Consider the following 12,676-nt stretch of genomic DNA (forward strand, 5'->3'; position numbering starts at 1 on the left):
AAAGCTCTCCTCGTACGTATCCGTCATCAGAATGTCACGACAAAAACACAGTGCCGGAAACCGGGACGAAATTAGATAGTAACCGATGTGCGTCCGCGCACCTATTCGTACGTTCAAACACACACACACACACACACATACAGGTACGCTCGTTTGTAAGGAACATGTATGCGTATATAAGGTATAGGTGTATAAATATATATACATATATTTATGGATATAGATATAGGGGGAGTATACTTCCAAAAACCAGAATCTAAATGCAAATACACGCAGAGACAGAGGGAGGGGGAGAGGGAAACGTCGTCGGTTAAAACGGCGACGCCAGGACCGAACATCGTAATTCACGAAACTTCCTACCTCCCTGCGTCTGATAAAAAGCGTTTTCTCGCTTTTATTGATCGGCCGTCCGCTTAATAAAATCCAGATAAAACTGCTCTTCCACTTTTTTTTTTTTTTTTTGAACACAGGGGTCCTGGACCTGGACGCGTGCGTAGATAGGAACGAAAATGTAAACGCTTGACTCGTGGGATGAGGGGGAAAGAAATTGCAATGGAATTGGAATGGAGAACGATGCGGATGAAAACGGGGGGAATAAGGGAAGAGGGGAAAAGGAAAAGGAAATAGGTAAAAATAGGCAATCTGATAAAAGAGGGAATTCTTAAACTCTAAAGTCCTCTCGAGTCAGTGTATAAGGAAAAAGCGTCTCTTCTCGTTATAGATAGTGGGGCGTTGCATCTCTTATCAGCAAACCGGACAAGAGTACACTGTCTCTCTTGGTAAGAACAATTTTCGTTGCTCCCCTTTCCTTTCGAAGAAAGCATTATCTCCCTTTTCGAGCTGACACTTACTCCGTCCAACAGGCCGTCCAACAAAAGGAACACGCGTATCGGTCTCTATTTTATTCGATACGTTTCACTCGTATTCCCTTGCTCTCAACGTGATATATTCGTTATTGCAACGAAACGAGCAATGAGAAAATGCGGGACGGGACAACGAAGAAAAGAAAAAAGTGGAAAAAAAAGGGGGAATCGATGCTCGAATCGCATGTGCGAAAATGCGTGGAGGGAAATGCGTGGAGGATGTTGCACGAACGGAGAGGTCACGCGTTGATAAAAAAACAGGGGACAGGAAGATCGATAAGGGTAATCGAACCGGTATTTTCCCAATGCTCGCAATTGTCGAGAATATGACCGTTTACGTAAAATGCGAACAACGACACGAAGAAACGCTCTTTTATTTTTATTTTTTTTTTTTTTTGTTTGTTTCAATTTCATTAACCATTCAACGAAATAAATTAAAATTTAATTTATCGTCGATGTCTGGTCGAGAAACGGGTCAGGTTGTTGCTATTGTTAATCGTCGGGAATTCGCGCTAGACGCGGTGTTGGGAAAAAAAATAAAAGAAAAAAGGAACGTGAAAAAAATCGGATCGACACGATGGTCGATCACTCGGTCGGTCGGTCGATATCCGAAAATCGGGCAGAGACCGAGAACGCAAATAGCTTATATCGGTGTTTAATATCACGCTTACCGACAACCTCGAGGAACAGAAATATACTCGTGGGTGGATGGGTGGATACTTGGCACTGGTACAATCCAGCATCCCTCGGTTGAACGTATTTTATTTGAAGAGTCCAATCCTCGCTGTGGTGGAAATGAATTGCCTGGAAACGCTCGTCGTTCGCGTACGTTGTCAGTCCTACGGTGAGTAACTCCTGGACGTTCTTCCGCTTGATCCACGACACCTGGGGAACCGGGGGAAAAAAAACACTCGTTAACAAGAATAATCCCAGGTTCCCGGCCAGAATTGGTCGGTGAAATTGTGAGCCGAGAAAAAGAAGGATCTGTCTCCTGATGACAAAAGGGATTCAGTTTTATATCTCTTACATCGTACGCCTCTTTGCATGGAAACCTTTGCACGAAAATTTCGCGTTACCACGGGAACGACGGAACGCACGGCCTCCTGTCCTTTATCGCCCAACGAATTTTTCATCATTTGCTCCCTCCCCCTCCCTCCTCCCCCGTTAAATTGGAAATGTTCTTCCTCCGCTAAAAATCGCTCGATGAAAAACGAAGGGGAAGTAATTTAGCTCCCTTCTATACTCGTAGCTCGTTCTATCGACAAATGTGCGCCGTCACAGGTCCAGATTTTAATTAATCGCCGATGCTTCTCCCTGTGTACAATAATTCGCAACTATCGGATTCTATCGATGGCAACGGGGAAACGATTTCTTCGAAATAAGCTACCTTGATATTGCTCGAAGGAACAAATAAGCTTCGTGTCTGTTCGCGACGCTCACTATTCGCTTCCACGTAATATCGAGCTCTCTCTCTCTCTCTCTCTCTCTCTCTCTCTCTCTCTCTTCTCTCTTCGGCCTCTGCCATTGTCCGTCTATTACGGTCAGTAACTACTGTCCCGGCGGTTACTAACGCCGCCATTAGTCACGGTATTTTCTATCTACATGGCAGTGTCCATTTTGCCACGGTCATTAACTCTTCTTCTTCGTCGATCGATCCGTCTTGAATCCTCTTATCGGTATCGAAGAAAATAACCGGAGGTCTCGCAACCTTAAACTGTTCCTCGAGGAAAAATAGTTGGAAGGAAGGAAGGATAGGGGACGATATAAACGCTGCGTGTAGATAGACAATCGAATAATTTTCCAACGATATCGATGCACGCGAGTTTAAACCTTTCTATTCTATCTCACCGTTCGTTAACCAAGTCGAAAAGTTCAAGTCGAAAGTGCGACTATCGATTTGCCATCGTCCCATTCCCTAACTTTCGAGAACCGGTAAATACCGTACACGTATTACAGTCAGGTAAATGTACTACGTCAATAACGATCGGTAATTGCCCTACGCGAACTCTCACTTGATTTCGTGTAGCCGAGTGTAAGCAAGAAATGCCTCTCGACCAGAATAATTTCTACAACTGTGACGCGGGATGATTGCTCGATTCGTGACCGGAATTAATCGAGCCACGCTCGCTACCAACCACGCACCACGAGTATAGCCGCCTACGTGTTTATTCGATAAATCATCTATTACTACATTCGATTCCATCATTTTCGAGATACAACCCCCCCCCTTCCCTCCCCTCCCCGTTACGTTTGAACCACTCCTTTAGAAAGTAGTTACTATCCATCTACCTCCTCGGCAGAGGGATCGCGAATAGATATAACAGGTAATACTGCTTAGGTAATATCAACGTACAACCGTTATTTCCCAAGTTTTAAACGACGGCACACGACTTTGACTACTCTTTATAACTTCCAAACGACCCCCCATTTCAGCGGATGTAACTTTATACGTACGTTCATATTATATATAACAGGTTGGAATTAGTAGCTCGGTACGTCACATATCGTATGCGTCGCGTATCGTACGTATCGATGAAAAAAAAAAAAAAAAATTCAAATAAAGAATAGTTATCTGCAACAAGGATTAGATTAAAAGTTGACGCAATGCGGGCTGGTTGGAATAAAAGGTAACCGCGCAAACGTGACGGTTTTTCGCGCTCAAAGCGTTTGCCCCCCACGAAAATATTGACGCGGGCGTACAATTTATAAAACTTACCACACCACGCGTCGGGAGTTGTATAAATAGGCGAGCCATTGTAAATGTACCGTGACTTTTATTCCAACCGACCAGGCGGCGATTCACCGACCGTTCCCTCTTGCTGCCATTTCACGCCTGCCTTTCCCCCGCTGTTCAAAAGCGCGCAACCCTATTGCAAGAAGTGCCATCAACGAGGATAATCCTTCGAGCTTGCTCGCGGTATGATGGAGTAGTTGGAATTGGCCGTGGAACGAGGGAGGGGAAAAAAGTAGAAGATAGACATCTCTCGCGTTCCTCCCACGCGTCTTTATACGTCCGTCGTAAAGTTTTAGGCACCTGGTAACGAGGGTATATTTCACATCGTGAGAATTCTGAATTCTTCTGTGTTTGTCTCTGCGTATAATCCCGATCGAATGACGTAACGAGAGAGGGAAGAGAGTTAATCTTCTCCTTGCTCTTTGAAGGATCGGTCAATTACATCCTCCCTGCTTTTAATCTTTTAATTTACTCTGGGAAAAAAGTGGAGGGGAAGGAGAAGGAGGAGAAGAAGAAGAAGAAGAGAGAAAGAAACGGAAATAATCCACCGAGCTGTACCACTTGTATCGAGGAAACGCAAGGCACTTCTGTCTCTCCTCGAAACGATATCAAACACTCAACGAGAGATTAAATGGAATGATTCGGCCACGGGGCGAGGAGAGGAATTACCTACGGCTCGAGGTAGAAAAATTGACCGTGAGATTGGAAAGGGAGGAAGAGAAGATTTGTCCTCGAACGATAAGGCTTCGCGTTAAGTCCGACGTGTCGCGAAAGACTTTCCGCGAGAATTGCTCCACTTAACCACGACCCGTTTGCTGCTCCTTCCACGCGTTTCTGCCCCTCGTTAACATGTAACGGGCATATTTCATCCCGAGACGATACTTTACGTATTCGCTTTTACATTCCGTTTTTCACAAATCTCGGCCTCCGAAATTCGATCGCCGCTTTAAAAAAAAAAAAAAAAAAAAAACAGCGAAACGATTACGATTGAATAATCGCGGACCAAGCATTCGGGGATGCATCTGGAAAAATAATGAGAAACGAGACGCGGGGTGACACGATGTAAAACGGGACGGAAGAAAGTGGTATGGAAACCGCTGGGGACGGTTGCTCACGTACACTCGAAATTTGCTCGCGGAATTTCCATCGTTTTTACAGATTGAGATATTCGCGAGAATAATAAAAAAAAAAGGGGCGGGGGGGGGGGAGAAAGAAAAACGCGGCGATAGAGAAAAAATAAGGAGGAAAATCGGTAGAGGACGTGTCCCCGTAATAAGTCGGGTAACGTAACGAATTTCAATCGAACTACAATCAAGTAGATAAAGGGAGGAATGACGCGATATTCGGATCACGTTTTCCTTTAAACCTTGGAAAGGCCGAGGCACCACCACGCCCTGCCCCGATCGCCGAGTCGATTATACTTCGCGCCCGATTAATGTATACACGGTGATTCGAGAGAACCGCGTTTCACGCACGAAATCGCGTAAATTATTCCACGAGTGTATGTTGGAGTTTGGGTGAAAACTGAACGAAAGCCAAAATTCGGCCGGTTCGCGTAACTTGGGATCGGGTTAAACGACTGTTGGGATCGCGTGGTGTGTTGGGGAGAGGTCGAATTCGAGGGAGCGAAACGAGAGGGAAACGTGAAACGAAACGAGCGAATTAGAAAGGACACGGTAGCTGGCGGTGGAGAGTGCAAACAGGTCGATCGGATTGGGTTGGGTACGTGCGCGCCCGCCGCTGTCTCTTCGAATCGATACTTATTATAAAAAAGCGAAACAATGAAATTTGTTTCATTGGGGGAAAAAAAAGTGCATACGGCAAATAAACTGGGATACCATGTGTCCCATTGAAATGTATAGTTTTTCACCCGGTATTCAATTTACGAATGGACAATGCGTATCGATAAATAAACGTTTACAAATATTGACCATCAAAGAGAGTTTCTGTTCTATCCTTCCATCCGTTGTCTTTTTTTTTTTTTTTTTTTTTTTTTTTTTTTCCCCCATTTCATACCCATATAACGTGTATAGATCCAAAAATGTGTGTGTGTGTGACAGAGAGAAAAGATAGAAAAAAAAAAAAAAAAATCAGAAAGAAATGCGGGTTTCATCACGCAACCGATTAATTTAGTCTTGGTTGGTGCATCGCGATAAATATTTGTTTCATAAAAGCGCCGTTTTAATTAAGCCACGTGCATTTCTATGCAGCGCGCTGTTCCCCGCAGTCTTCCATTCGATTTACATCCCGTTTAAATTATTATTAAAGTCCGTGCGCGCATAATGTAGAAACGGTTGCGCGACCCGGCCGCCTATCTCGGAGCCGCCTCGTCACGGAACAAACTCTTTAGAATTTAATGAATCGGAAATGAGACACGCGGCCCAACCATTCATACGTGTATTTTGAAAGGAAAGCCTTCCGTCTCGTGTCACTGATACGCGAACCATGTTTACCGCAGTTTCCCTTATCCAAACACGAATCGCGCATCCCTTCCGAAACTAAATTTCTCTCTACCCGTCCCGCTCATTCCGCAAACCCACCGTCCACCCACGAGTTTTCGCCTCGATCTTCGCCGAGATCTCGTCTCTCGCCGGCTGCTCTCCGCTCTTTCTTCGTCTTTGGCCGAATCCATGCGTGTTGCGTAACGAAATTTCCAGAATTTCATTTCGTTTCCTTCCCACACCGTCCTCACCGACCTGTTATATTTGCCATCCTCGCGCGCCCGCGCCACCGTGTTGAATGAAACTCCACAGGAGTGGAGTGAACTCGTGTGCAGGAGTGGTTCTCGAATAACCGAGCGAAACTTCGTCAATCCGTGTATCCCACGCGCTTTAAGGAGGAAACACTCCAAGGGTCCAACAACGTGTCGAGATATGCAGTTTGTACTATTAGAGACTATCCTTTGAGAAATCATGTTCCCGCTATTAATAGCTCTCTCTCTCTCTCTCTCTCAGAACTGTAACAAGACAGCGATACGGTTCGGTAATGTAAATTGTTTACAAAAAGAGACTAATCGGCCACCGATTAATAATAGTTCAACAGAAATAAAGAGAAATTTACTTTCTTCGAAATATTTTCGTAATAACCGAGTGAATGAAAATACGCGTGTGACAGAGTTTCGTGAAAATTGGTGCACAGTCGGTCACAGATTATTCGGTGGCACGATATTTTAATATCTTTTGACGATATTTTAATTGCGACGAGATAAAATTTCTAAATGAAAAGCAAATTTACAAAGCAAAATGATCCTTTTATTTTTTTTTTTTTTTTTACCAATATTCTCTCTCTTCCTTCACATCTCCGTGAAATCATCGATTTCATTACGATCTCCAAACTCTTAAATCTTGGCGGGGAATACAGGAAAAGGAGGAGAAATTACGAGGGTGTATAAAAATAAGAGATGGTCGCGCGAGGAAATGGGCGGGAAAGAATTTTGGATGTGGTGGACGGGCGTTGGCGCGCGGCAAACTTCCCTCCCAGTTTCCTCGAGGAGAGACACAGTGGCGAAGTTTGGTCGTCTATCTGAAAATCAGCCTTATGTATGTTCGCCTCGGTCTCAAGACACCCCTTCTAACGGTTCACGCTTATTGAGCAATTCCCCGACATGAATGCAGACACGAGATCCCAGAGCGCAATGCCTTGCATCGCTTTCACGTTCCCCCCGCTCTCATCGAGCTCGTGCATCGCGAGCCCACCCAATTACTAGGATACAGATCGTTAGTGATTTCCAAAGAGATTCCCGCGCACAATGCGAGCCCGGCCTCGAAACTTCTCTCCCTTTTCGACCCGGAAAATTCTCCTTTTTTCCCTCTCTCTTCCTCCTCTTCTACACAAATCGCGCGTCTACACACATCTCTGCAACGAGAAGTTCCAACCAACACCGTTTATAAATAAAATAAAAACGCGATGGAACGGGGAGGGGGAAAAATGTTGTGTGTGTGTGTGTGTGTATGGAAAATACGAAGCGTAAAAGCCGCTGTAACCGGCGGAGAAACCAGTTACATAAAAAAAGAAAGAAAGAAAGAAAGAAAGGAACCGATATAAACGTCATGGAAATGATCGCGCGAAATCCGATCAAAAAGCTCGATCGGATACTCGCTTTGATCCCCTTCCCCGCAACGTAATGATGCTGCCTGTGTGCACACCTTTATGAAACTTTTGTCCCCGCGGAAAACGAGGAATATCGTGAACCCCCGACCAATAAGCTATAACGCACCGGCTTATAAACGAACTCTGTGTGTATCCCTCTCCGTGCATCCTCGGTTGGAAAATATCCGATTCGATCCATATTAATGATCCCCCGAGTTTCCTCCCGTTTCCACGGGACACGAGTTATCGTTCCAACTTGCCCGCCGTTCTTCCTCACCCGAATATACCGAATATACCGCCGAATCCGCGAGTCTGGATTTTCGAATAACATCTTGTCTTAATGTACACGTATAATTTCCAGCCCAGCGATGGAAAGAACTCGCGATACCTCAGTGAGTAATTGTTATTTTCTTGCCTTTAAATCGCAACCGAAAGGGAAGATTATTATTCATGAACCGAACAAACTATCGTATTGTCCGTAACAACCCGCCACCAGCTCGCCCGCACGACCGCCCGCCCCGCCGTTTCGTTCGCTTCCGTCCGCGTTTTGTGTTCGTGTAACCTCTCGTTAAAATAAATTCATTCGACGCGTTCTCTCTTAACCAACATTTATAGGACGGGGAATAACGCGATACGAGCAGACGTATCTGGCAAATATCGTCGCAATTTCTCGCGATATTTTCATCGGAATTCGCGTGGGGAAAAGAGGGAACGGAAGAGGGAGAGTGGCCAATCCGACCGGTTCGATATAATTAGATTTACATCGCGTTTCGTTTCAACCGAATCTAAATATTATTATAAATTACGTGGTCCAGAAACGTGCGACCGCAAGCCTCTCGAGATCTTATTTCCGATCAAGTTTAACCCCTTTCTTTTTTTTCACGGTTAGCTAACACGGTGGATAAAGGGAAAAAGAAAGGAAGAGAAAGAAGGATTGGAACGACTCTCGTTCAACTTTCGACCGGTGCAATCGGGATAAAAGGTTCAAAGAGCGGCAAATGCTGTCACGTGGGGGGGTGGAATGCGGATTATCAAGCTACCGTTTAACCAAAATACCCATTACTGTAATACAGGCTTGTAACGAAATGGCAGGAGTAGAGATAGCGGAACGGAGGGATAAAGGAGAAAGACCTTGGATCGCGCGCATTACTTAGCATTAATGAGAGGTTTTAATAATAACACGGAGGGGGAAAAAAGGGGGAAAAAAGAACGATACCGAAATCGATGCAATTAATTGAAATTGATCGAAAAATACGAAATTCCGTTCCAAACCTGAACCGACGTAGGAATTTATACGAGAAACATACTTTACATACACGCGTCGCTCGATTTTCACGCTATTAATTAAAGAGACAAGAATATACGAGGTTGAAATAGCTGCGGTATTATTAAGTTTCGAGACGATCTGTTTACCTGTTTGTAAAAGCACCGGGTACAATGCACGCACGCAGTCAGAAATGACATCGGATGCGCATTGAAGAAGCCGTTATTTCACAATGAATCACAGAGACAAAGAAACTTGGAAAATCGAATCGCATGTAGGTAAATTCCTGCGCGTTTAAATACTTGTCCTTATTTCCACGTCGAGTCCTCCGTGGAACACGATTCCTTTTACACAGAGAGACACGTTGCATATTTTAACGCGTAACTTTGATCTTGCGGAACTTCGCTCATCGATGTATCCACTCCCTTTCTTCTCTCTATTCGCCGGCTACGTAAGAGAGATTTCGTATCGTATACATATATATATATAAGGGACGGCAATCTCGAAGGGATAAGTCGAAACGTATATAGACTTCTTTCAGTTCGAAGATGTCGCATTCAATTAGAAGACAAGGTTCTCGCAAAATTGCAAAAGACTTTGCACGAGATCCAGGGCGATGCACGACGAGCACAGCGATACGGCCAGTTTCATTATCTTCTTTCCCTCTTCCCATTCCCTTCCTTCCCTTCTTTCACCATTTTTCCTCCTTCTCCATTTCTACCCGCTTTCCTCCGTACCTTTCTTTTCCTCCTTCTTCTACTCGCCCGACCACGCAATGAAATTTTATACGAGCGGACCACCGAGCACGTAGCGACAATAGAAGTAGCGTGCGAATTGTTCGACGTCGACCTTCCTATTGATTTCCACCTGCGTCGATTTAACTCGACCTCGGTATTCATCCCCCTCCTCTCATCCCCCATAACCTTCTCTTTTCCCCTTTCCAACCGGTTTATCCCCTATTCTCGCTCCATACCCGATAGTCCGTGCTCGACCACCCAATTATTGCGTAACTCGGCCATCGTGAGCGCATACGGAGACAAATAACGCGGTAATAAGTTCGCGAATATTGCGAAAACGCGGTAGAAATTCTTCCCGTTTTTCCCTTTTTCTCCTCTCCTCGTTCGACGTCATCCGAGCGAAACAGTTTTTTCGAATCGCGACAATGCTCTCGTTGCGCGTGTACAGAAACGACACTCGGCATCTCGTATTATAAGATTGGACGTGAAAACGAATTCAGCCTGCCGAACTTTTCGCTCCGATTTGTCGTTCCGCGGGAATAACGACGGCATTAACGGTCGTGCACTCGTTGTCGTCCTCCCTCCCTTCACTTGCGCAACGAAAAAAAGTCACGGGAACGTTGCACTTTTTCCACTTTTTTTTACACTTTCGAAATCACGAATCCGTCGAATAGTTGGCGCGTATCGCGTAACGTGTGCCGACCGATGCCAACACGACCGACTCTCGAACGAAACTAATTGCGCACGACGCGAAAAGTGTTTATGTTATTGAAACGTAATAACAGAAGCGGCGATAAAATTCCGGGAACGATCACATCGATGTACACATCGCTATTATTATAACGTAATATTATAACTTTCGTAATATTTACGATAATAAAGACCCTTTCTTCGCCTCCTCGAGAGACGCTTGCCACATTATGGAATTTTATTACGAGCCGCTAATTTGAATCGAGTGCGCTTGTCCTCCCCCCTTCCCCTCCCCCGCCTCCTTTTTTCTCTCTCTCTTTGTCACTCACACACTCGCTCGACGATTATAAAACAATTCACGATCTTCTTCTTCTTCCTCTTCTTCTTTTTCTTTTTCTTCTTCGAAGTGTTCAGTTTCGTTCGATCCCAAGTCTTTTTTTTTACACGAAGAATTTAGAGGAAAGTTGAAGATACTCGAATCGGTACTCGCATCGATTTCGAAGTCTTGTACCGCCCTCGAGTCTTAGTTTACAGGTAAACTAAAACTAACAAAGGATAGAATCGAGGAGGTTAACTTCGTCTAACGAAGGAAAACGCAAACATTTTATTTCAAAACTTTTCAAACTTGCCGAGTTAAAGAGACTAAATTTCCTCTCGGATTTGTCTTCTCTCTCGCTCGCCTCGATTCTCCGATTTTTTTCCTCCCCTTGTCGAAAAATTTCATTAAGGCAATCAGACTCATACTCGAGCCTTTTATTTTATACGGGCGGAATTCCCCGGGAAACGATAATAAAACATCCAGGTACATCTGCCTGTTTCATAGGATATAATTGAAAAGTATTATACATGTTGGACCCCGCGAAAACCACTCGTCCCTTAACAATATAATCGAGGAGAGGCGGGACACGAGTGAAAAGTTAAAAATCCCATGTTCTCTTCCACTCTCGAGATTTTAATTCCATTTCATTCGTCCCCGGTTCGCAAATAAACCTTTCAATTAGAAAGGTCTGTCCTTATTTCGATTAAAATCTTTCTTTTCCACCCATACTACACCCTCCTTTTATATGTATATATATATTCATAATCGTGATAATATAAGAGAGGATTAAAAGGATTCGCAGAAGAGTCTAGAACGAATGATGTCCCGTTGATCTAGCGATACGATGAATCTAAACGAGAGGCGTTTAATTCCTCGTACAAATCCGTGTACGAGGAAGAAGAGAGGCGACCATTCGTTCCTTCTTTTTCTAAAAAAAAAAAAAAAAAAAAAATCCTACAGCATATACCACTTTTCCTCCGGACTATCACCGACCCCTTCCCCCCTTCCCCCATTTCCTTCGATTCCCCCAAAGACCAGCAGCCATTCGGCTCTTACGTTGATATGATAATAACTTTTCTACGCTGTTGGGAGCCGGGATCGTGCGAAACCCGGGGGGAAGGGAAAGGTGGCTCGAGGTAATGCTTTTTCAAAAACTTTTTGAAGAATGTTCCCCGGAATCTCACCATTCCATCCCCGAGATTATGAACGACGCAAGGCAGGAGCGCGGTGGATCCAGATTGGGCGGAGATCACCGTCGAATTTTCCGTGCCGAAGCTCATCGGAAGCGTGGGGGGCAGGTCGATGTCCAATGGTTTCATGCTCGCCTCTAACGAATTCCCATTTGTCGCCACGATCTCCGCCGTGGCCGCTGTTGGATACTCTGGAAAAAAATAAAAGAATAAAAAATAGGCATCGAAGAAAAAGGAAAATTGGTGGTGGCACGTCGTTGGAAGGAAGGAAGGAAGGAAGGAAGGAAGGATGGATCGAACGTGGCTTCCTCGGCAACGAATCTACCTACCGCGAGCAGGGATTCTCGTTAAGAGGCTTTCCTCTGGACTTTACTTAACCCCTTCTCGCCCTACCCAATCGACCCTTTCAAATATTTATGCGCGCCTCGTTCCAATAGCCCTGGAGAATTTGTTGGAGCAAAGGATTGTTCTTTCCTCGTGTTTATTTGCCAACAACGAACCGAGTTGCGATAGGCGGGGTGTCGAATGGAAATGAAACGGGAGGGAAAAGAAAGCAGGGATGCGAAAACGCGATCGTGTATATGTGCCTCGATGCCACGAATTTTAAATGTTCGATAATACGGAATGGAACGTGGCCAAAGTTAACTTTCATATCGATCCTCGTATCTCTTCACACGACACGGTTCGTAATTTTAATACAAAGCGCTCTTGTTACGCGCTCTCGTCGAACGAGGTTGATCGAATTTTGTGAATTAAAACAAATGTTGATGAACGATAAGCGTAAGAAAAT

General features: G+C 44.7%; 1 protein-coding gene across 3 annotated transcripts in view; it reads right to left on the minus strand.

Moving 5' to 3' along the window:
- The window catches only part of LOC100871335 (lachesin), a 39,200-nt gene that overhangs the window by 5,560 nt on the left and 20,964 nt on the right, over positions 1 to 12,676 (minus strand). For all 3 annotated transcript variants that reach the window (XM_086914392.1, XM_086914391.1, XM_086914390.1), the window contains 2 exons: positions 11,881 to 12,077; positions 1,535 to 1,748 (listed from right to left, as the gene is read on the minus strand). In XM_086914392.1, the coding sequence (XP_086770518.1) occupies positions 1,535 to 1,748; positions 11,881 to 12,077 (411 nt within the window). The remainder of the gene's footprint in view (positions 1 to 1,534; positions 1,749 to 11,880; positions 12,078 to 12,676) is intronic.

The sequence above is a fragment of the Apis florea genome, unplaced genomic scaffold (assembly GCF_048593485.1).
Source record: "Apis florea isolate Af1SG1 unplaced genomic scaffold, ASM4859348v1 contig_3587_pilon, whole genome shotgun sequence".
NCBI lineage: Eukaryota > Metazoa > Arthropoda > Insecta > Hymenoptera > Apidae > Apis > Apis florea.